Raw genomic sequence first — 24,985 nt, 5'->3', positions numbered from 1 at the left:
AATTTAATACTACACATTTTCTTGGAATTTATTGCTTTATAAATTCTTACTTCTACTTAAGCTCCTATTTGTAAATGTCCTCAATGTCTGCATATTTTTCTTCAGTTTTTTATATTGAAAATTTTAAATGAATGGATAAGTTGAAAGAATAATAGTATGAACACCTACCTGTATACTGTATTCTCATCACCTAGATTCACTAATTTTTCCACATCTGCTTAGAAAAACTAGTAAAAGTGGTTTGCTTAGAGAAAGTAATAGATATCTTTTATTTCCTGAAACACAGAAAATTAAGTTGCGGACATCTTAACATTTCACCCTTAAATATTTTCTCACTCGGAGCCCAAGTATAGAACATTCTCCTATATATGCTTTTCAAAGTAGTTTTGTTTTTTAGTATGGCTTTTAGAATTTGTTTATTGGTACCTTTTTCTATTTATAATTTATTGATTTGCTCTTCTTTTTATCCTGTTACCCTGAGATTTTTGCTATTGTTGGTTTTCTAGTTGTCTAAGTTTTATATCAGATTTATAAGTTTTCTTTTTTGTTTGTTTGTTTTCGGTTTTAATTTAAATTCTAGTTGGTTAACATTGAGGATAATTGGTTTCAGGAATAGAATTTAGTGATTCATCACTTACACAGAACACCCAGTGCTCATCCCAACAAGGGGTCTCCTCAGTCCCCATCACTTGTTTAGCCCATCCCCTCATCCACCGCTCCTAGCAACCCTCAGTTTGTTCTCTGTTATTAGGAGTGTCTTACGTTTGGCCCCCTTTCTCTCCCCCCCTTTCCCTATGTTCATTTGCTTTGTTTCTTAAATTCCAAAGAGTTTAAATCTGTGAATTTGCCTCTGATTATGTTTTGATATTTAGCTTTCTTGTCATTATTTTTTAAATAATGTGTCATGGTACTTTTTAATCTTATTTGGCAGAGTATTTTAAAATTTGGAACCTTTTTAAAAAAATATTAGGAATCTTTTTTGACTTCAGTTTTAGTTATATTCTAGTTTGAATGTTGAAGAATGCACTGTTTATAGTTTCTACTTTTTAAAAATTTCTAAAGTCTTTCATTATGGCCTGTGGTGTAAGATTGGTATTCTTTTTTCTAGTATACCAGTGACGCTTGAAAATAACATGTATTGTGAGATTTCCAGGTAAAGATAGTGTATCAACATCACGGTGATAACTGATTAGAAAATGCCAAATCTAAGTCAACAATAGAGAAAGCCAAAAAAAACTATTGTAGTCTACATTTCTGATCTTGTAAAAGGCTCAGGATCTCCCTCCTCATACCTCTGGAACTGGGTATCAGTGTTTGTCTGGAGATGGGACAAAAACCCTCCGAAATAGGGAGCAATAGTTAAAACTATTGAAGATTCTTAACATACTTCATGACACTGAGTAACTGCCCTTTCCCATGCTGGCAGATGGATGGAAAAATTAAAAAAGAGCATGTCTAACCTGGAGGTTGGGAGTTGAGAAAAATGAAAATGGAGATTAAGTGAATCTATGTATACTGAATGCTGAGAAATCCTTCCCCTATCCCCTGCCCCTCACCCCCACCCCCACTTGGCTTTCAGAACTCTGGCAGGAGGGGACAAGATGAGGCTTGGTTCAGTAATCATAATGGTGATGATGATGATGATAATCATAGTAATAATAGCAGCAGCGATAGTAGTAAGGTTTGTTTTCAGGTTCTCCTTTCCCTTCTTCTTCCCCCTTTTCCCTTAACTTTTTTTTTCTTTTAATAGCTCTTTGAAGTTTTTCTTTTCTATTTTCTTCCTCCCTCTCCTTTTTGCTTTTCTTTTTTTTTTCTTTTTTTTTTAAGTTCCTTTCTGCTCATCCCTTCCTCTTTGGCTGTCCACCTACATATTGGAAAGATGAAAATATAATTAAATTTATGGGAAAATTAGCATGAATTAGTGAGAAATGAATACCACAGAGGTTTTTCAGGGGCATTCAGGCTAATTAACTTTGATTACATAGGGTGTCTAATCACAAAATTATTACCTGGTAGATGCTAACTGAGTTAATAATGCTCTATCATTAACAAATCACAAACATTTATTTACAAATGTTTTTAATATAAAAGTTTGTTCTCTAAAGATATTAAAATGTTTTCCTATAACCTTATTCATTTGTTACATTATAAACTTTTTTTTTTTAAACATTTTATTCATTTATTTGACAGAGAGAGATCACAAATAGGCAGAGAGGCAGGCAGAGAGAGAGGAGGAAGCAGGCTCTCCATGGAGCAGAGAGCCTGATGCGGGGCTCGATCCCAGGACTCTGGGACCATGACCTGAGCCGAAGGCAGAGGCTTTAACCTACTGAGCCACCCAGGCACCCCAACATTATAAACTTTTTAAAAAATGTGATTGAATTATTACTCATTCTAAATTAGTGGCCTCAGTAAATTTATTGTGAAACATTGATTCCTCCTTTGAGTGAATGGAGTCTACTCTTCCTATTTATTTTCTTATATTACAGGACAGGTTCCCATTACCATACTATAAAACCAAGTAAATAAAAGAGAGTATTCTAAAACAACTACATACTTTAGATTTGTTCTGTTTTACTTTAGAAACCATTTCTGTTCTTTTAATTTATTAATATGTACCCCTTCAAATAACTATGTTTGTATCCTTTGGATAATTAGAATATAAAATCTGGAATGATTTGTAATGAGGAAGACTTGTAAAAACTTCACTAAATAGGATTAAATTTTGAATATCTTTAAAATATACATTATGTAATAGACTGGCTTTGACTTGACCAGTTATCATAGCATTAAAGAAAAACAGCTATAGTCCTTTTACAGTCATATAAATAACCAGATTTTGAAGACTTGTAAATGATAAAAGTATCCACAAATAAAACCTATGTTCATTTTCTAAAAGGGAAAAAACAGGGTAAGACAACTTGGATTTACGCTTATACCAAATCATGCCAGGACCTGATTTAACTAGTGTTTCTTGTTCAGGTTTCAAAAATACTTGGATCTTTGACACACTTAATATAAAGGCAATGTCTTTGATATGCTTTATTCTCCTTTTTAAAGTTGTAGACATGGTTCGTTCATAGGCTTGTATCATTATTCTTTGCTTATGTAATAGTGAATTGTTTTGTGGCAAGAATATTGTTTACCTGGCAGCTGATAAAAGCTGAAGTATATTTTAACAAAAATAAACAAGTTCAGGGTAAGGGAATATGAACATAGTAAAATCTCGTGTTGAAATCAGAGCTTCAGTTGTAGTGAACATGTTACAACAGGAAAAGTGAATGTGTTGAAGTTCAGTTAAACAAGATACGGATAATGTAGTACGTGGAAATTGAAGGCTTGTTTTATAGCAACGAGGCCCATAAATTGTAAAAGTGGCAAGCAAAGAATATTGCTTAAATCAGTCAGATACAAGCCAGGGTTGGATAAAAGGTGGTAGCTCATTGGCTTAGAGCTCTCTACCACTTCCCCTTCTCTTTTTTCTCCATTCCTTCCAGTTGATAATTAACTTTTCATTTGTTGCATTATTTCTGGTATACTAGTGTTCTGTCTCATAGGTAAGGGAATTATAAAGACAAGAAAATAAACTATAGAATGTAAAACTCAAATTCTATACTTATTCATTTTCATTAAAAAGAAGGAAGTAGACTGGTGGTAGATCTTAGATCTTTAAGAGTATGGGGCTAAGAAAGAGGAGAGAGAAACTAATATTTATCCAGAACGCAATATGTGCCAGCATTCTGCTTGACGCTTTATTGTGAGATACGCATGTTTAACTGGGATGAATAATCCTTGTAGTATGTTACATCCTTTGGATGGATATTCATCAGCTTTTTTTTTTTTTTTTAACCAGTAGTAGTATTAGGTCAAGAATCATTTATTATCATTCCCAATTTTCTTACCTATATTGTCATGAAATTAGAGAATTGGGAATTGGGAATTGAAGTGTGACTTTCCCCTTCTACCAGATATAAATAGTAACGTAAGAAAAACCATATCATTTAAAAAATGCTAACTTCTCTTTTTAATTCATTGCATTAACTCAATAATGTAGTGATCATTGATTAGTAGAATAACATGATGAAAAATGTGTGTGTTTCAAAACATGTAAAATGCAGTAAACTGACTTGCTTTCCTTTGTTAATCCATTTGTTAATAAGTAGTTTTCAGTATACTGCACACACGTCTTTCTTTTGTTAACTTACTTCAAAGACCAGTGATTAGTTTGCTGGCTTTCACCTCAGTCTGTCTTTATCCAAATGCTGGGAGAGGAGATAGAGTGGGTCTGAATGTGATTCTTTGTGAGTTTCATCAGTGTTACTTTCAACCAGTAACATTCACTAGTATAGTATATATAGTAAACAATAAAACACCAATAAGACCGTATTATGAATTATTAAATACATTAAATAGAAACACAAAATTCAGCATTTTCCAAATAGCTTTAATGTGAGCAATGATGAAAGCCGCTGTTACCTGAGAGCATCCTCCTTCCCCCATTTAGATTTTGATAAAGTTAGGAAGTGGTTTTTTTTTTTTAGATTTTATTTATTTATTTATTTATTTGAGACAGAGAGAAAGCACAAATGGGGCAAGGAGGGGCTGAGGGAGAGGGACAAGCAGACTCCTCATTGAGCAGGAAGCCTGACGGGGGGCTCGATTCCAGGACCCTAAGGTCATGACCTGAGCCAAAGGCAGTCGCTTAACTGACTGAACCACCCAGGTGCCGCAAAAGTTAGGAATTTGTTAAAGTGATGTAAAGCATAACTCATACCATAACTTGTCTTTTGCATGCATTTTTTTTATATTTGGAGACAAATGATATATTCTAATACAGGAGTTGGCAAACAGTGGTTCTGCGAGTCTGTTTTTGTACCACTTGTGAGGTTAAAATAATCTTTTAAAGGGAAACAAATGGAATATGCAGCAAATGTCACATGTGGCCTTAAAAGCCTAAGATATTTACCATCTGGTTCTTTGCAGAAAATGTTTGCCAACCCTAAAGTATAAATACATAACACCTAAGTCTGAAGATCTGGTTCCAGGTGATACGGTGTAATCACGTGCCAGCCTCTCTCTCACATTGAATGCAGCTGTTACAAAACCTGGACAGAAGGCATGGAGTAGCTGTTTCAAGACTCTGAAAAGTAAATAGTGACAGACAAATTAGGGAAGACCAGAATTTGAAGTACCAGCCCTCACTTCTGCTGCTGAGTTTGTCATTTTTCTCCTTGTGTTGTCATGAACTGGGCTCACCATAACCTAAAACGGGGATGCGGCGTCAGTGCAGGCGGAGAGAGCTGCGGTTTGAGAAACCTTCCCTTCAGGCCGGAGAAGTAGACATCATGAATCCTTGTGCAAACAGTTGGTGCAGGAAAGGGCACAGGTATCTAAAATTTGAGAAGAGGAAACCTTCCTTTTGGACTGGAGGCTCTGTGGTCACAAGATGGGGAGGCACACTGTCTTAGCTTCTTTTCTCTGTCTTGTCATTTGGCCCCCAGTACAGGAACAGTTACAGAGAGTAAGTGGCAAAATAGGGTAAATACATTTTATTTTTCTGGCTGGGGTCCCAGAGGAGAGCCTTAGGGAACCAGAAAGTACTGGGAAGATCGAGGAGAGGGGAGAACCTGGGAAAGGGACCTCATAAAAATCATTTATGAGCTATAGAGATGAAATTAGTGGAGATAACAGAGGAAAGAAAGAACTTACAGATAGATTATAGGAATTATCCAATCTGAAAAACAAAGAAAAAAGATTGGAAAAAAAGAGAAAGCCTTAGGGTCCTGTGGGCTAATAACAAAGATCTAACTTTCCTAATATTGGTGTCCCAGAAGGAGAGGAAGCCCAGTACAGGGCTTGAACTCACATGACCCTAAAATCAAGACCTGAGCTGAGATCAAGAGTCAGATGCTTAACTGAGCCACCAGGTTCCCCTAGAGTTGAAAGATTTAAAGTGAAGTAAAAACTTACATAAATATCTGAACACATATTTATAGGAACTGTATTGAAAATCATCAAAAACTGGAAAAAACTCAGTTTCCTATATATGAATGGATTGAAAACCACATCTGGTATATCATATGATGCAATACTGTTCAGTGATAAAAAGGGGGGGTATGAACTGTTGGTAGAACTTAAGTGAATCTGAAAAGGTTACATTCTATAACCCAGGTGAAAGTGGTCTCAAAAGGTTAGGCACAGGCAACAAAAGAGATAAGTGGGACTTCATCAAAATTTAAAACTTTTGTGCATCTAAGATCACTATCAGCGGAATAAAAAGGCAACCAGCTGAATGGCAGAAAATATATGCAGATCACACATAGGGCATGAGACTTATATGTAGAATATGTGAAGAACTCCTGTACAGTGGTGCCCCCTTATCTGTGGTTTCACTTTCCGCAGTTTCAGTTCCCCACAGTCAACAGCAATCTGGAAGTAGGTGGTCCTCTTGACGCATTGTCAGGAGGTCAGTAACAGTCTAATGCTATGTCGCAATGCCTGTGTCACTCACCTCACTTCATCTCACCATGTCGGCATTTTTGAAAAAAAATTTATTTATTTGTTTGAGAGAGAAAGAGACAGCAGGCAGTGGGGAGAAGCAGAGGGAAAAGGAAAGAGAGAATCTCAAGCAAACTCCCCGCCCACTGTGAAGCCTGGTGCGGGTTTGATCTCACAACCCTGAGTTCATGACCTGAGCCAAAATCAAGAGTTGGACACTTTACTGACTGAGCCACCCAGGTGGCCCACCGTTAGTCATTTTATCATCTCCCATCAGCGCAAGAAGGGTGAGCATAGTGTAATAAGGTATTTTGAGAAAGAGACAGGCCACATTCACTTAACTTTTATTACAGTATAGTATCATGTTATATTCTTTTTTATTATTATTCATTTTTTACTGTGCCTAATTTATAAGTTAAACTCTACCATAGATGTGTATATGTAGGGGAAAACATAGTATAGAGGTTTGGTACTCTGCAGTTTCAGGCATCCACTGGGGCTCTTAGAACATGTCCTGCATTGATGGGGGGTACCACTGTAACTCAGTAATAACATGATAAATAATTCCAAAAATAAGCCAGAGATCTCAATGCACATTTCTCAAATAAAATAGACAAATGGCCAAAAAAGACATGAAAAGAAGCTGAGCATCATTAGCCAACAGGAAAATGCAAATTAAAACCAAAATGAGATCCTGCTTCACACTTAATGGGATGGGTATTATAAAAACAACAACAGCAACAACCAAAAAAGGCCCCAGAAACAAGTGTTGGCGAGGGTACAGAGAAATTGGAACCCTTGTATATTGGTGGTGGGGATGTCAAATGGTACCGTTGCTGTGGGAAGTACATGACAGTTCCTTTAAAAATTAAACATGGAATTACCGTAGACTCTAGTTACAGATAATATACTCCAAAGAATTGAAAGCAGGAACTCAGACAGGTGTGTGTGCAGCTGAGTTCATAGCATTACCCAAATAGCCAAAATGTGGAAGCACCCCAAGTGTCCATGACAGATGAACAGATAAGCAAAATGTATATTCAAGCGTGCTTTGGAGATACTGCAGGTTCAGTTCTAGACCGCTGCAATAAAGTAAATATTGTAGTCAAGTGAGCCAAATGAATTTTTTGGTTTTCTACTGCATATAAATGTTTATACTATGCTGTAGTCTGTTAAAGTGTGAAATAGCATTGTGTCTAAAAGAACAATGTACATAGCTCAATTAAAAATTACTTTATGGGGGCGCCTGGGTGGCTCAGTGGGTTAAGCCTCTGCCTTTGGCTCGGGTCATGATCCCAGGGTCCTGGGATCGAGCCCCGCATTGGGCTCTCTGCTCAGTGGGGAGCCTGCTTCCTCCCCTCTCTCTCTGCCTGTCTCTCTGCCTACTTGTGATCTCTGTCTGTCAAAAAAATAAGTAAAATCTTTAAAAAAAAAATTACTTTATGGCTAAGAAATCCTAACCATCCTCCAAGCTTTCAGTGAGTTGTGATCTTTTTGCTGATGGAGGGTCTAGCCTGAAGGTTGACGGCTGCTGACTGATCAGGGCAGTGGTTGCTAAAGGCGAGGTGGTTTTGAATCAGTCAGCAGTGAAGTTTACTGTATCGATTGACTCTGTAACGGTGAAAAAGTTTGAAATATTGTGAGAATTACCAAAATATCACAGAGATATGAATTGAGCAAATGCTGTTGGGAAAATGTGCCAGTAGACTTCTTCAACATAAAGTTGCCACAAACCTTCAATTTGTGAAAAACACAGTTATCTCAAGTACAGTATAGTGAAGGTCAGGAAAACGAGGTATGCCTGTATGTGCAATGGAATTTTATTTAGTCTTAAAAAGGAAGGAAATTCTGATGCATGCTCTTTATATAACATGTATGAACCTTGAAGACATTATGCTAAATGAAGTACACCAGTTGACAAAGGGTAAATACTATGATTACACTTGTTTGCGGTGCCTAAAGCAGGCATATTCATAGGGACAGGCCGTAGAATGGTGGTTGCCAGGGCCCGGGGCAGGGGAGAATGGAGAATTAGTGTTCAGTGGGTGTGGTTTTAGATGAGGAAGATGGAAAAAGTTCTGAGATGGCTGGTGTTGAGAGTTGCACAACCGTGAGAATGTGCTTAATGCCACCCACGTACTTCAAAACAGTTAAGATGGTAAATTTTATGCTATGTATATTTTACCTACCACACTTCTAAAAAATTACAAAGGAAAGAAAACAAAGGTTCTGTACTGTTACTCCATTTGTATGACGTTTTTGGGAAGACAACACTGACAGCAGGGGTTGCAAGGGTTAGGAGTGGCTAAGAGAGATCAGATGAAGTTTTTTTGGTTGTTTATCATGTATTATGGTGGTGGTTCCTCAAATGTATGTGTGAGTTAAAATTTATGGAACTGTACACTTAAAAAAGGCCAGTGTAACTGCCTTTGAATCTTGAAAATATAGTTTAAAATATCTAAGCTGTAACAACATAATTAGCCTGTTGCAGCTGTGATGATGGTGAGAGTGAGGGGTTTTGCTGTCCCGCTATCACTATGAATGAGTCTCATTTCAAAAAAAACATGAGGTAGAGTGTGCCTGATGATTTGTAGCATCATAAAGGACTAGTTTTGTAATTTTAAATGCTAAACTGAAACTAATTTTTTATTAACAAGTACATAGTAAAATATTTGAAAAATATTAAATAGTGTAAGAATATAAAATTCAAAGATTGCCTTTGGTAACACTTTAGTACTTTTCATTACTGCTCTGTCTCTATGCTTGTAATTTTTGTTTATGTAGTTGCTATCATACTATATATTAATTTTTGTGTTCTCTTTTTCCTTGAATATTGTTTCTTGAATACTAAAATTCTTGCAAGATACAATTTTAATAGCTATATCATAATGTCATGTAGATATATCATAATTTATTCAACCTTATTCCTTTTCTTGGGCGTTTAGATGGTTTCTGGTATCTCTCATTTTATATATCATTGCTGTGAACATAAGTTCATGTCTTTCACATGTGCAGAAATACAGTTCTGCGTATAAGTGTGTAACTCTTTATTGGAAGGTCTGAGTTTAGTGGGATACAAGCATGGAATAGTTTCCTCCATTCTCTGATTCTAACTGAGCCATGTGTACGATTTCCTTTCTCTGTTCCCTTCTCTGGCATGTTAGATAGATCTCATAATTCCAGTAACTGACAGTAATTAGAAGTGCAGTCTGATCCAGTTCAGGACTCTGATCTCCAGGCACAGATTTCCCTTGCTCAGTTTGGAACCGGGCTTGTATGGCTCATCTGGTCTGAAGTGAGGAGGGCTTCATTAAGTTCTCACTCTTACTTCTTCCCACTCTGGACACGAAGAGTCCTGCAGTGACGTGATTCAGTTCTGAAATACCTTGCCCCAGTTGCCTAGGCAGGCTTGACTTCTCTGGGGGAGAGACCTTGATGAAGGGAATAAGGGAGAAAAGGCACATGCCTCTGCTTGCCTGCCTATATTTCTTATCCCCACTCTGATTATTGCTACTTCTCTGGCCAGCCCTTATTGGTTTGATGTCCTTCATAGCACATGTTCAACCGGCTAGTTTCCCCTCCTGAAAGGTGACCCTGTCTCTACAGAGTCATTTCTTGGAGCCTTGCCTCCTCACTTGGCTTGCTTCTACTCAGCTGGATGTTGATTATAATAGGATCTTTTTGACACCTTTTTTTTTTTTTTTTTTTTTTTGTAAGATTTTATTCATTCATTTGACAGAGAGAGAGAGATCACAAGTAGGCAGAGAGGCAGGCAGAGAGAGGGGGAAGCAGGCTCACTGCTGAGCAGAGAGCCCGATGTGGGGCTCGATCCCAGGATCCCGAGATCATGACCCGAGCCGAAAGCAGAGGCTTAACCCACTGAGCCACCCAGGCGCCCCTCTTTTTGACACCTTTAATTGTTGGCGTCTTCCTTTAGAGTATAGGGTACTAACTACATGCCTTTTTTGCTGTCAGGTTTAGGACCTAATCATTAGTCCTGAAGAAGCTTCCAGAAAAGCCCCATACAACATCTTCCAAACACATATCTAGGCTTAGGACAGCTGTTAGAACAGCCGCTAAGCATTTTTCCTACTATACTTAGACTGGCAAAACATTTTTTTGTTTCTTCTGCATAGTAGATAGCTACATAGTAGAAGTCTCTCAGCACCCAACAAAGCTTTCTGTTAACAAAACAAAAATCTTTTTTATCTAGCAAAAATTAATAGCTGTTTTTGCCCATTCATTTCCTCAGACTTCCTTCGGTCTGTCTTCACACCAGAGGTCTGTAAGCCAGCCTGTGAGCTCTTTCTGGCTCTTCATCTGTTTCTTTAAGGCAAGTTTCATTGGAACACAGTTGCACTCATTCATTCATGTATTGTGTGTGGCTTCTTTCTTGCTAAAAGGGCAGAACCGAGTAGTTGCAACATAGACTGTTTGGCCTGCACAGCCCAAAATATTTTCTCTCTGACCATTTATAGAGGAAGTTTGCCAACTCCTGTTTTACACCCTTCCTGTAGAATTCTTTTTTTTTGGTTTGTTTTAAGAATAAAATGTGTATATTATTTATTTACACTGAAAAATTCTGACCATTAATGAGTAAACAGTATAGAGACATTGCAAGATCGTGGAAATATCTTGCTCAACAAACATTCCTCTAGTTTTTAACATTTATTGAGGATTCTTGCCCAAATCTGCCCATATCCTGATGGTTACAAACTTTACAACTCCACTACTCCTTCTAATACATTTTGGAGAGGGGAAAATCTCATAATCCAAAAATCCACAACAATAAAACAATGTTGAAAACTGCAATAAAAACACAAGTGAAAACAACCATCTTTTCTAAGAACCACGGGACTATAAATTCAGGAAGGACATAAAATTTTTAAATGACTCAAATTCATCAAATTATATACATTAAATGTACAGTTTTTTAAATTACATACATTAAATGTACAGTTTTTAAGTATTTCAATCCTATCTCATTAGAGTGGTTTAAAAAAATCATGCAAAGAAATCATGATTTTTGGCTTAATCCCAAATTACAAATATTAATAATTTGCCCACAGTGCATTTGGCGTCCTAGATACAATAGATGATTTTATGTACACATTTGAGATCCAGTACATTATGAGTTTATGACTCAGAAGTTCCCTTGAATATTTTTAAGTGGTAGAAACATACATAGTAGTTACATGGGGAAATAATGCCGGCAAAGTGTTCTGTGTTTTTATCTCAGAGACACACCATAGAGGTCTCAGGTTATTAAGACAACATCAAAAAATGTTTTGTGTAGTAAGAGTATGTTTTGGGGATTGGGAAAGAATAATAGCTTTCCCTTTGGTTTAAAATACTCAACAGTTCAAAGTCGTGAGCCTGAGAAGGGAGCGGCCTCTGGGGCAGTTAGAGTCTGGTGAGAAGAGAAGTCCAGCGCAGAAGCACACCTGTTCTCCCGACTCCACCCCTCGGCGAGTGAGGCTCAGGCTCCCACTTTAAAAGAACTGTTACGGTCACTTCTATTTCAGAAGGGTCGACGTTTCAGAGTATGAATGACTTTTTTATCTTATTAAGTAGGAACAAATAGTAATTTTCAAACGCTTTCCCAGTGTAAAGCGTAAGAGTCCCTACATCCCAACCCCCAATGCTGCAGGCCCCGGCGGCGTGGAGGGTAACAGCTGCAACTCACCAGCCCATGCGCCCCGGAAGCAGGAAGGTGGAGGGTGGGAACAGCCTGCCGTCCCTCTGTCAGGGGCACCATGGAGCTGAGTGAGTTCCCTTTCTACCATCAGTCATAATCATAGCTGTACCCCTTTTCCTGGTACCGTGAGTTCGTTGGAGGCTTTTCATTAATACGTTATTCCTCCGAACACATTTGGGGCACAGCATATTGTCCTCCAGGTGTGGGGGTGGAAAATTGCAGGCTGGGAGCAAGAACAGGACATACTCTGACCCATTTTTCAGGCACCCAGACTTGTCCTGCATGAAATTGCAGGTGAACCCAACCTTCTGTATCTGCAGGCCGACTTCGCCCATGGACCACCCACCCCCTGACACCGTGGGCCTCCTGAGGCTATTCCGCTGTCTCCGTCTTCCCACCCTGGCTGCAGTTGGACCCAGAGGCACACAGCGCTGGGGCCGAAGTTGTCATGAGTACAGGAGCCGCTCCCTCCAGGGGAGCATCAGACCCAACCTCGGGGGGGTACAGCCACTTCAGGAGGGTAGGTTCCATTAGAAGATATCCTTTTTCCAGAACTTTCCAGAGACATTTCCCCCTGATCCATCTTTGATATTTGTGACTGAGAATCTTGGTCTCCTCTGTGGTGACAGAAACGTTCTCCCCTTGGTCGGGGTAAGCATATTTGCAGATTTCCCTTAAATACGTCTAGTTTCTGGCCTTTGGTGCTCAGCTTTAGGGGTTGGCACCAGGCCCACAGGATGTGAAGCATGTTGGTTGATGCCAGTTTAGAAGGTAATGGAGGAATTGGGATTTTCTTCCAAAGTCTTATTTTCCATTGCCTTGTGCCTTCTTTTCTGAGCAAGACGCTTTGTCTTCTTTCATAGGTTCTTTTCATTCGGTCCCGCTCGTGGAGGTTCTTTGCGACTTCCGTTCACCAGAAGCCTGCTGTTTCTCTTTGGCTTCTTCTGATACCGGTTAGGATGGGCCAGCCAGAGAGTCTGCCCTCGACTTTGTGGGGGTTCTCCTTTTTGCCTTTTGCTTTCTCCACATCCAAAGGGAAGTCAAGGTTGACAAAAAGAAAACTCTTACTTTCCCTGTAGAATTCTTTCTAAAACCTAGATCAGATATACCAATTGTCTGCTGAGAAACATTAGTTTTTCACTGCTTGCAGTTCTAAATAAAATCTTTTGCTTTACATTCAAATCTTTCTGTAGTCTCCAATCACTATGTCGAGTTCAAATTCAGTATTTCTTGTTATTTTCAGTGATGCAGGCTTAAGGTTGGCAGCGTACAGGCTGAATTTGGTTCCCCATACTTACTGGGCCCAGGTAATGGTTTTGTTTTGTTTTCTTGAGTGAGCATTTACAAACTAGATGATATCACAAAGAAATTCAGATTTCTAGTTCTTGACATGTTGAGAATTCTGTTAACATTGGCCCCACAGCCCTCAGTGCAACAGTCCGTTAGTGCTGAGTAGCTTCCTGCCTCCCCCGTAGGGAGTGGTACCGTCCAGCTCTGCCCAGCCTGTGTCACACAGGTATGGTGGGTATATGTACTCAAACCTAGCGCTCCTCAGTCCTACACGTTACCTGCTCTGGCCACTGTGAGCATTTGAGTTGGCAATGCTGGGGCTAACTACAGCGAGCCGCCTTATGGTCACCTGTTCTGCCCTGTTAGGACGTTACCTCATGCTGGCTCCTTCCTCCTAGAAGATCACCATTGTCCCGCAGAACTCTTCATCCTTTAAGACTCAGCAGATCTTTACGACTCGTGTGTCCCCTTCTTTGTGTAGCCTTCTCTGCCAAAGTCAGTCACTTCTACCTCTGTGCCTTTGTGCTCTGTTGTTCATGTCAGTTAGAGTGGCACCTGTGATGTTGTATTTTAGCTACCAGATTGTAAATTCCTTGAATGCAAGGTTTGTATCTTGTTCTTCTTTTGTTATTAGTTCCCAGCGTGATGATGGATAGAGTGGGAGCCAAGAGGGGGTTGCTGAATTATATGGTGATACCACCTAAAAGCTTGGAAGGCAGTAAAGGATTCATTTGGCAGAGAGGAAAATTCATAATTTTCCGACTTAAATGCATCTTCTTTTCCATGAAGCATTTTACTTGGGTTCCTCTTTTTCTACCCTGTGTTTGTAACAAATTCATTTGTGTTTTCCTGGCAACTGATACTTCGTTTTTCATAAGGGTTACCAACACTTAAAAACTGTGTCCAGGGTCACAAGCTAGTAAGTAGTGTAAGTGGGCTTCAGATGCAAATTTCTCTGCCTTTAGAGCTAATGCAGACAGCTGCTGAGCTGCTTCTTACCAGGGGTGTGTGACTTGGATAAGTTACAGAGTTTTCCAAGTCTCCATTGTGGTAGTTCCTATCTCAGAGGATTCTTGGGAGAAATGAATGAGAATATTTGCATAATGCTTAGAATAGAGCTTGGTGCAGAGTATTTACTCAATAAATAGAGCCACTCAATCAATTATTCTTATTATTACTTTCCTTAATTTTGTATAGGAAACACACAGATTATCTTCCTTTTCTTGGTTGTGACTGTTAGAGGAGTCGTGGTGATTAAGACTGTTGGCCCGTCCACAGAAAGTGTATACCATGCCGTCCTTTATTTACTTAGAACGTTGCATTTGTGGGACACCTGGATGGCTCAGTCATTGGGTGTCTGCCTTTGCCTCAGATCATGATCCTGGGGTCCTGGGATCAGGACCCCTATTGGGCTCCCCACTCAGTTGGAAGCTTGCTTCTCCCTCTCCTACTCCCCCTGCTTGTGTTCCCTTTCTTGCTGTCTCTTTCTCTGTCAGATTAATAAATCAAATCTTTTAAAAAATAAAGGAAAAAAAAGACATTGCATTTGGAAGAGATTTTGGAGACCAGATGTTCTAACAGGTGCCTGCCACAGGAGCAGTCCTCTCTCCAGTTTCCGGTTAGAGACGCTCATTCACTGACGGGCTGTCAGACACTTACAGAGACAACAGCTGACCACTTTACGAGGATCATATGATTGTTAAAAAATCATGTGTACATACTTCACTTGTTGTCATTTGTTTTTTAGTTTTAGTCCCCTGTAAAAGGTAAAAAATTAAGTCAAATCCTTTTCCTACACTCTAGTCCATAGTTCAAAATATTTTAAGACTTACCTTTTGTCTAGCAGTTCTCAAAGTACGACGACTAGGGATCCATTTTAAGTGACACACTTTCCTCAGAAGCCTTTCTTTAAACAGAGAATCCATTGAAGACCCTGAAAGCATAGGCTAATTCCTTTGTGTGCCTTCTGCAGTTTTCTGGAGTGAGTTTTGATAACCCAAAAAATGTTTAAGAATCATTGCCTTGGGGGGGGGGTGACTAGAATGGTGATGTAGTAGGAGGACCCTAGGCTTGCCTTGTCTCTCAAATACAGCTCCATAACCATCGTATCATTCTGAATACTCAAGAAGTCAGCATGAGGACTGATAGAACAAACCACATAGCTAGAGGGAGAGGATAGGCCACTTCAGGGAACGTAGAAAGTGCTGAGATGTGGTTTGAGGGAGACACAGATTGCGGGTGCTGGGGAGGGAACGGAGCCCTGGTCGCAGAGAAGGGCTAGAGAGAGTGCAGCACGGAGGCATTGGCACAAGGAGAACACTTTCCCAAAGCTGTTGGCTGGGGAAAAGGATAGGGGCTGAATTTTGTGGGGTTTCGCAACCTGTGGGGCTTAAAGACTGGAGTTTCAGAGGTTTCCCGGCTGGGTTGTGATAGAGACCTGAGGACACTGTCCCACTTCTGGAGCTGTGGCAGGCAAACAGCTCTGGTGCTGACTCTCTGAGAATCGCTATCTGAGAATTGCCTAAGTCCTGTGGGGAGAGACTTTGCACTTTTTGGGGAGCATCCTTGAGAGGTGGCATTGCTTCTTTATGGACAGAAGAACTGGTGGGTGCCATTTCCCTCCCCTGCCCTGCAGCACAGGTGCAGAGACACCTGCTGAGGGCAGCTAACTGGTACACCCTGTTTAGCCTGCCTGCTCCAAATCCTGCGCCCTGCAGTCTGGTGCCACTGTCCTTCTGGACAAACCTGCATCCGTCCCAGCACAGTGAGACCCTTTCCCAGAAAACCAGTGCAGGTCCTTGTCACACCAGTCTCTGAAGTTTGGAATTTTAAAAGTCATCAGGCCTGATTAGATTAGAGCCCAAGATGTGCTGTGCTGCTCCAGGCAGGCAAACGACCCAGAGACAGGCAGTGTGAAATCAGTGATCGAAAAATGCCTGTGACACATGAAGGGCAATTATTCACTCCTCCAGAAATGCTTCCCTGAGAGTAGCAAGCACAGACTCCTCTCTCTAGGGACAAAGCCAGGCTGGTACCATTTCCCTCCCCTGCCTCTTGGCACAGACCAACTTCAGTAAACAGCACAGCGTCAACGCTGGCTGCCTTACCTGCTTATACCAAGTCCGTGCCCCTCCCTCCCCCCACCAGACTCCGCTGGAACTACTTTTTTAGGACAAGACCAGCACAGTGGGCCCTTCCCCCAGAAGACCAGCACAAACCCTCACATGTACCATGTCTGCTGACCATAGAGTGCTGCAAAGCTTCAGTTCTAGTGGAAATCATATTAGGTCTCTTTTAGCAAGTTGACCAGAGCATACCTCATTGAAACTTGCCATACTTTGCCAAACTTTGCCAAGGTCCAAACACTTCCCACTATAGGCAGGGAGAAATTTTGCAGAGGACTGACCTGAGGGACAGGGCAGCCGTAACACAGCAGCAGGTGCACACAGCACACACCAGAGACACTTCCTGAAGAGCCAGGCCCTGGACAATATATTACCTCTTCTTCATAAGCCATTACTCTCGGGTTCAGGAAACATAACAGGCTTTCCTAACACCCAGAAGACAAAAACTTAGACAAGATGCCAAGACAGAGGAATTCATCTCAAAAGAAAGAACAAGAAAAGGTCATGGCCAGGGACCTAATGTCTCCTGATGTGAGGGAAACAAAAGCAAACAAACTGTTGAGCCTTTGTCAAGATAAAAAGCTTCTGCACAGTGAAGGAAGCAGCAAAACTAAACTCTGCCTTCAGAATGGGAGAAGATATTTGCAAGTGACATATCTGATAATGGGTTAATATCCAAAATGTATAAAGTACTTACAAAACTCAATACCCAAAAACCAAATACTCCACTTAAAAAAATGGGCAGATGGGATGCCTGGGTGGCTCATTCAGTTAAGCGGCTGCCTTCGGCTCAGGTCATGATCCCAGTGTCCTGGGATCGAGTTCCACATTGGGCACCTTGCTCCGCAGGGAGCCTGTTTCTCCCTCTGCCTCTGCCTACCACTCTGCCTGCCTGTACTCTCTATATCTCTCTGACAATAAATAAATAAAAATCTTAAAAAAAAAAATGGGCAGAAGACATGAATAGACATTTTTCCAAAGAAGACATCCAGATGGCCAACATGCATATGAAAAGATACCCAGCATCCTCATCATCAGGGAAATACAAATCAAAACCATAGTATCACCTCACATTTGTCAGAATGGCTAAAATTAACACAGGAAACAATAGATGTTGATGAGGAAGTGGAGAAAGGGGAACCCTCTTCTCACTCTTGGTGGGAATGCAAGTTGGTGCAGCTACTCTGGAAAACAGTGTAGAGGTTCCTCAAAAAGTTAGAAATAGAGCTACCCTGCCATCCAGCATTGCACAACAAGGTATTTACCTAAAGGATAACAGAAATACTGATTTAAAGAGATACACGCATCCCAATGTTTATAGTAGCATTATCAACAATAGCCAAATTATGGAAAGAGGCCAAATGTTCATTCACTGATGAATGAATAAAGGAAATATGGTAAATGTATACAATGGAATATTACTCAGCCATAAAAAAGAATGGAATCTTGCCATTTGCAAAGACATAGATGGAGCTAGAGAACAGTATTATGTTAAGTGAAAGACAAATACTGTATGATTTCACTCATGTGGAATTTAAGAAACAAACAGGTGAGCATAGGAGTAAAAAAAGAGGCAAACCAGAAAACAGACTCTTTTAAAAAAAAATAGATTTACTCATTTTAGAGAGAGACACAAGTGGGAGGAGTAAAGAGAGAAGGAGAGAAAATCTCAAGCAGACTCTACACTGAGCTTAGAGCCCAACTCGGGGTTCAGTCTCACAGCCCCAACATCACGACATGAGCTGAATCCAAGAGTTGGATGCTTAACAGACTGCCATGCAGATGCCCCTACAGACTCTTAACTATAGAGAACAAATTAAGGGTTGCTGGAGAGGAGGTGGGTAGGGGGATGGGTTAAATGGATGATGGGTATTAAGGAGGTCGCTTGCTGAGGTGAGCACTGGCTATTGTATGTAAATGACGAATCACTAAGTTCTACACCTGAAACTGGTATTACACTGTATGTTAACTGACTGGAATTTAAATAAAATCTTGGGGAAAAGGAATCATTGCATTAGACACGCATGGCTACAATTTTCTTTGCACTCGTCTGCATCTCAAAGGGCTGAAAAAATGGTCAGGAACCACTAATTTTTAGTTTTCTCATCATTGTAAAAACTGAAGACAAAGGTTAGGAATTGCATGGAAAGAGGAAAATCTGAGAGTTACAGCAAAGAGAGACATAGAGCTCACCTGTATCCACTGAGCCTCCACCCAAACATCCTTGGTAAGTCTTCCATCTCATCAGCTTAGGGATTTCTTTTTTTTTTTTTTCTTTTTTAATTTAAATTCATTTAGCCAGCATATAATACATCATTAGTTTTAGATGTAGTCTTCAATAATTCATCAGTTGATGTAACACTCCGTGCTTATCACAACACGTGCCCTCCGCAATGTCTGTCACCCAGTTGCCCCAGCCTCCCCTCCCACCTCCCCTCCCACCTCCCCTCTAGCACCCTCAGTTTGTTTCCTGCAGTCAGGAGTCTCTCATGGTTTTCTGCCTCTCTGATTTTTTTCCCATTCAGTTTTCCCTCCCTTCCCCTATGATCCTCTGCACTATTTTTTATATTCCACATATGATGAAACTGTATTTTTTTTTCCTCTGATTGACTTATTTCACTTAGTATAATACCTTCCAGTTCCATCCACATTGATGTAAATGGTAAGTATTCATTTGGGAGATTATTTCTGATGTAATAAGGGATGGTAAGCAGAAGGTAGGATTCAGTAAGGTAGTCTTTTCTTGAAACCATACCTGCTACAGAATGAGGAATAACTACATTGTCTTGGAGTGGGCAGTCACTTTAGCTAAACATAAATAGTTTTGTAACTATTAGATTCAAATGCACACATATGCACATGTGCAAATACAGTGCTTGCCACAGCTCTGGGTCCACCAATCCCAGTTTTGTTTAGCTTTTTTTTTCCTTTCTTTCCTGGTATACCAAGTCTTATGCTCTGATACTGAGAATAATATCCTCTCAAAATGGCCCATCCTTACCTCCGTAAGACTACAAAATGTTATTGCATGAGAGCACCGTGGAAGTGCAGAGTAACTGAGATGTAGGTAGAGAAGCTTGCAAATGTTGGTTTCCTGAGTTATTGTCAGCCCAAATACATTTCCTATGCAAGTTTTGAGAAAATTTGGGGTGCCTGGGTGGCTCAGTGGGTTAAGCCTCTGCCTTTGGCTCAGGTCATGATCTCAGGATCCTGGGATCCAGCCCTGCATTGGGCTCTCTGCTCAGTAGGGAGCCTGCTTCCTCCTCTTTCTGCCTGCCTCTCTGCCTACCTGTGATCTCTCTCTCTGTCAAATAAATAAGAAAGAAAATCTTTTTTAAAAAAGTGCATGCATACTTTTTGACCATAATTAGCATCAACAGTCAATTAAGTAACACAATTACTATATAAACCATGAAATATGTAGATTTTTCATAATTTTGTACAGTATCTTTAAAAAGGTAAAATGAAGTGTGGTTATAAATATTTTCTTTTTTTTTTTTTTAAGATTTTATTTATTAGAGAGAGAGAGATCACAAGTAGGCAGAGAGGCAGGCAGAGAGAGAGAGGGGGGAGGAGGAAGCAGGCTCCCTGCGGAGCAGAGAGCCCGATGCGGGGCTCGATCCCAGGACCCTGGGATCATGACCTGAGCTGAAGGCAGAGGCTTTAACCCACTGAGCCACCCAGGCGCCCCGGTTATAAATATTTTCAAATTGAACAGAGGACACAGTACTAAAGATTAGAGATGCTGAAATTTGGAAAAAATGTAAACTGTGTTTAAAGACATTTTTACATATTTTAAAACTTAATGAAGTCCTTGAAGTCATCCTAATAATGAAAGTCATAGAGGAATTATTTGTTTTGTATTTCTCAAGCATATGTTGCATGTGTTCAGCATCTTTTTTATTTATTTTTATTTTTTTTTAAAGATTTTATTTATTTATTTGACAGAGAGAGGATCACAAGTAGGCAGAGAGTCAGGCAGAGAGAGAGGGGGAAGCAGGCTCTCTGCTCAGCAGGGATGCTGAGGCAGATGCGGGGCTCGATCCTAGGACCCTGAGATCATGACCCGAGCTGAAGGCAGAAGCTTAATCCACTGAGCCCCCCAGGCACCCCAGCATCTTATTTAAACTAACTGTAGGCAGTATAAGTCCACAAAAGTATAGTTGAGTTTAGTATATTATTTAATATTTTATAATGTAACAGTGTAGAGCATAACTTAATAGTAAATAGTAAAAGCATATATCGGACATCTGCTCTTTCTTGTATCTATTACTTTTTCCAAATTTAAGGTAGCTGCAGGTCTTTAACAAAGGGTGAAGGAACTTTACAGAGCTGTGGTGGTTGCTTTGGTTGATAATAGGACAATTTGATTAATGTAGACAGTTGAGAGAGGAATGAAGGGAGACACGTTAATACCCTTAGTTTTTGTTTTATTTTGTTTTGTTTTTTAACATTGCAAATGTAAGGTGCCTTTTCTGCTAGTGAACTACGTGATTAAAGCCTGTAAGTTCTCTGGACTTAAGAAGGTGAATTCATAAGCATTGCTTGATTTTTTTTTTCCCCCCTTGGAACTCCCACTTACAGATTGGCTTAAGTGAAAATTCTCCAGTAATGTCCAGACCTTCTCACTTAGGGTTTGGTATTACATCTTGTCCAAGTGAGTGTCAAATAAGTATTGTCTGGTGATAATGAGAATGATTTTTTTCATGAGGAATTCTCTTCATACTGACACAGCACATTTCTTGTAGGGATCTCAGAATCATAGGAGAATAGAAATCTTGCTTGAACTTCCAACTATTACCATGTGATTTTTTTTTCCAGTTATGCTATTTTGAGTTTTACATGAATTTTTAAAAAATTGATTCATTTAGCAAAGCGTAAAATCCTTTAAACATTGGGATGTAATGTAGCTGATTTTAACCGGTATATTTTAGAAGAGTAACATGGTAAACATAAGGACTTTCCGCAGTTGTGAGCTAGCTTCTAGAATTTTACGTATAGGGCTTGTTCACTGTATATTTACTTACTACTGTTTTCATTGAATAGCAGGATATTTATTTCATAGAGTGTTAGCATAGCGTCCTGGAAGTGTCCCTGTAGCAGGGGTGTGTTGTGTGGTTAAGTAGTTGTATTTTGTACTCCTGAGAGCATGAATTTCTGAACATTTTCATAGTCTCTTTCAAAAGTAAATCAACAACAGGGGTGCCTGAGTAGCTCAGTGGGCTGAGCGTCTGACTTCCACTCAGGTCAGGTCATGACCTCCGGGCCTCACACGGGGCTCTGCTCTCAGTGCGGAGCCTGCTTGTCCCTCTCCCCGAACTCTCCCTGCTCATGCTCTTTCTCGCTCTCTCAAATAAATAAAATCTTTAAAAAAAAAAAAAAAAAAAAAAGTATACCAGCAAAAAACTTCAAGAGGAAATATCCCTGAATCCTTGGGTGTAGGGATCAGGGGATGGTATATTCTGCCTCAGGTTGTACTTTGGGGAAAATACCTGGAAATCGGGAATCTCAATTAGAGCAGCTTGAAAGAACTTTACTGTGATATGTTTCATAAGGTAATTAAGTCTTGACATGTAACGACATGTGAGTGTAGCATTCTAAAAGAAGAGTGATGGAAGTTTTTTCTTTCACAATAGGGTCTCTTAACAGATGAAAATAATTACTTGTACAGTTACCAGAAGTTGTATTATCTTCTCACATTCACATTATTAATGTTCTATATCCTTTCCTTTCAGCTGGATATGCCAAGTGACCAGATAGCAGCAAATCTCCAAGCAGTTATCAGTGAAGTCTGTAAGCATAGACCAGTCAATTTGGGTAAGCGACTCGCTGCGGCAGACTTCCCTAGAGCTCGGGGATTCTTTAAAAATGTAAAATACTAAGGAAACAAGTTAAGAGCAAGTAACAGTGCACAATAGCAGCAATATTTTCAGGGGTTAAATAAATAAAATTTAACTATCCAGAGGATTCCTAATGACCTTATTAACCAGTTGTAGTTGTTTGGAGAGGAGACCGCTTTAACATTAATAAGGAAATCCTGAAATCTTTGTAAATTCCATTATTTCTACCATTAAGTATTAAATTTGAAAGAAAATTGTAACTGATTGCCTTAAACTTGCAATAGTGTTAAATAGAAACTAAAAGCATTTATGAAATATTTTGAAGCTAGACCATTCACTTTGTCACTGGCGTCCACAGTTGTCTTTCTTAATGTTACCTATTTTTTCAAAAGAACAAAGTTTTTAATCATGTCATGATAGTGACTTCTTATAAACTGGTAATTCCTGCACAGCCGTGAAACTTGATGGAGATGGGGAGGCTGTTTCATAGGATGCAAGCACAGAGCCAGACCCTTCCTGTCGCATTATGTGCCGCACATATCCTCACCTCAGACAAACTTCACTGCTGGCCAGTCGCTGCCCGGAAAGGGTTCATTCTACTCAATAAACTTCGTCTATAGCCTTGCCATGATAGGACTCTGTCAGGTTTAGTCTTATAACCAAGAGTGTAATTAAAATACAACCTTAAGTTATTGTTTACCTTCTTTGGAAGTTAACACACTGGTGAATAAAGACCTCACTTGTTAATTCTGCTGCCATAGATACGGCCGTAGTACTTAGTGATTGTGCGTGTACGCATTCTTACGTTCCACGGGGCATTTTGCTTTCAGTATAGGACCTTCTGAGACCGGCAGGAGTGAAATGATGAACAGCAGATCTCTAAAAGCAATGTGTCCTCTTTTTGCCATTTTGTTAAGTTGTATATTAATATAATTAATATACAATATCCTTTTAGTTTCAAGTGTACAACATAATAATTCAACATTTGTATACATTGCAAATTGATCACCACCGTAAGTCTAGTTACCATCTGTCCGCATACAAAGTTAACACAGTAATGCTGACTTTATTTCCTGTGCTGTGCATCACATCCCCTTGGCTGATTTATTTCATAACTGAATGTTTATTCCTTTTGATTCCCTTCACCCATTTTGTCCCCTTCCCCAGCTCCCTTCCCCTCTGACACCCACCAGTCTGTTCTCCGTATCTGTGAGACGGGGTTTGGTTTCATTAGTTTGTTGTGTACTTTAGATTTTACTTATCAGTGAAATCATTGATATTTGTCTTTCTCTGTCTGCCTCATTTCACTTAGCAAAGTATCCTCGAGGTCCATTAATGCCACAAATAGTAAGGTTTCATTCTTTAATACGCCTGAGTAGGATTCCATTGTGTATGTGTGCGCGCGCACGTGCACACATGCGTACACCATATCTTCTTTGTTCATTCATGTATAGATGGACGCTTAGGTTGTCTCCTGATCTTGACTATTACAAATATGCTGCAAGGAACGTAGGGGTGTGTATATCTTTTCAAACTAGTGTGTTCATTTTCTTCTGATAATAAACCCAAAAGTGGAATTGCTGTGCCATATGGTCATTCTTTTGGTGGTTTTTGGAGAAATCCTCATACTCTTTTCCAGTGTCTGCCCTAATTTACATTCCCACTAACAATGCACGAGGGTTCTCGTTTTCTCCACATCCTTGCCAACATGTTATTTTTGATAACAGCTGCTCTGACAGGTGTGAGGTGGTGGCTTGTTGTGGTTTGGGTTTGCATTTCCCTGGTGATGCGTGATGTGGAGCTTTTCATATGCCTCTTGTCCTCCTGTGTGTTTTGGGAAATTGTCTCTTTAGATTCTCTGCCCAATTTTTAAAATTTATTTATTTATTTATTTATTTTTAAATTTTCCTTCTCAGTCTTTTTGTTTTGATTTGTTTGCCTCACTTTTTTTTTTAATTTCTTTTCAGCGTAACAGAATTCATTGTTTATGCACCACCCCCAGTGCTCCATGCTATCCGTGCCCTCCTTAATACTTACCACCTGGTTCCCCCAACCTCCCACTCCCCACCCCTTCAAAACCCTCAGATTGTTTTTCAGTGTCCATAGTCTCTCATGGTTCACCTCCCCTTCCAATTTCCCTCAACTCCCTTCTCTTTTCCATCTTCCTATGTCCTCCATGTTATTTGTTATGCTCCACAAATAATTGAAACCATATGATAATTGACTCTCTCTGCTTGACTTATTTCACTCAGCATAATCTCTTCCAGTCCCGTCCATGTTGCTACAAAAGTTGGGTATCCATCCTTTCTGATGGAGGCATCATACTCCATAGTGTATATGGACCACATCTTCCTTATCCATTCGTCTATTGAAGGGCATCTTGGTTCTTTCTACAGTTTGGTGACTGTGGCCATTGCTGCTATGAACATTGGGGTGCAGATGGCCCTTATTTTCACTACATCTGTATCTTTGGGGGAAATACCCAGTAGTGCAATTGCAGGGTCATAGGGAAGCTCTATTTTTAATTTCTTAAT

At 39.8% G+C, this 24,985-nt stretch overlaps 1 protein-coding gene and 1 pseudogene across 1 annotated transcript in view; one reads left to right on the top strand and one right to left on the bottom strand.

Annotated features, from left to right (window-relative positions):
* Positions 1-24,985, top strand: part of LOC111149034 (mitochondrial ribosomal protein L1) — a 121,636-nt gene that overhangs the window by 83,577 nt on the left and 13,074 nt on the right. Inside the window, exon 8 of the mRNA XM_022505923.1 lies at positions 22,347-22,428. Within this exon, the coding sequence (XP_022361631.1) occupies positions 22,347-22,428 (82 nt within the window). The remainder of the gene's footprint in view (positions 1-22,346; positions 22,429-24,985) is intronic.
* LOC111149155 lies at positions 12,244-13,070 on the bottom strand (annotated as a pseudogene).

Source organism: Enhydra lutris, unplaced genomic scaffold (assembly GCF_002288905.1).
Source record: "Enhydra lutris kenyoni isolate GAN:26980312 unplaced genomic scaffold, ASM228890v2 scaffoldscaffold21, whole genome shotgun sequence".
Taxonomy (NCBI): Eukaryota; Metazoa; Chordata; class Mammalia; order Carnivora; family Mustelidae; genus Enhydra; species Enhydra lutris.
Note: the sequence above shows the minus strand (reverse complement) of the source record. Positions and strands in the feature narration are given on the sequence as shown.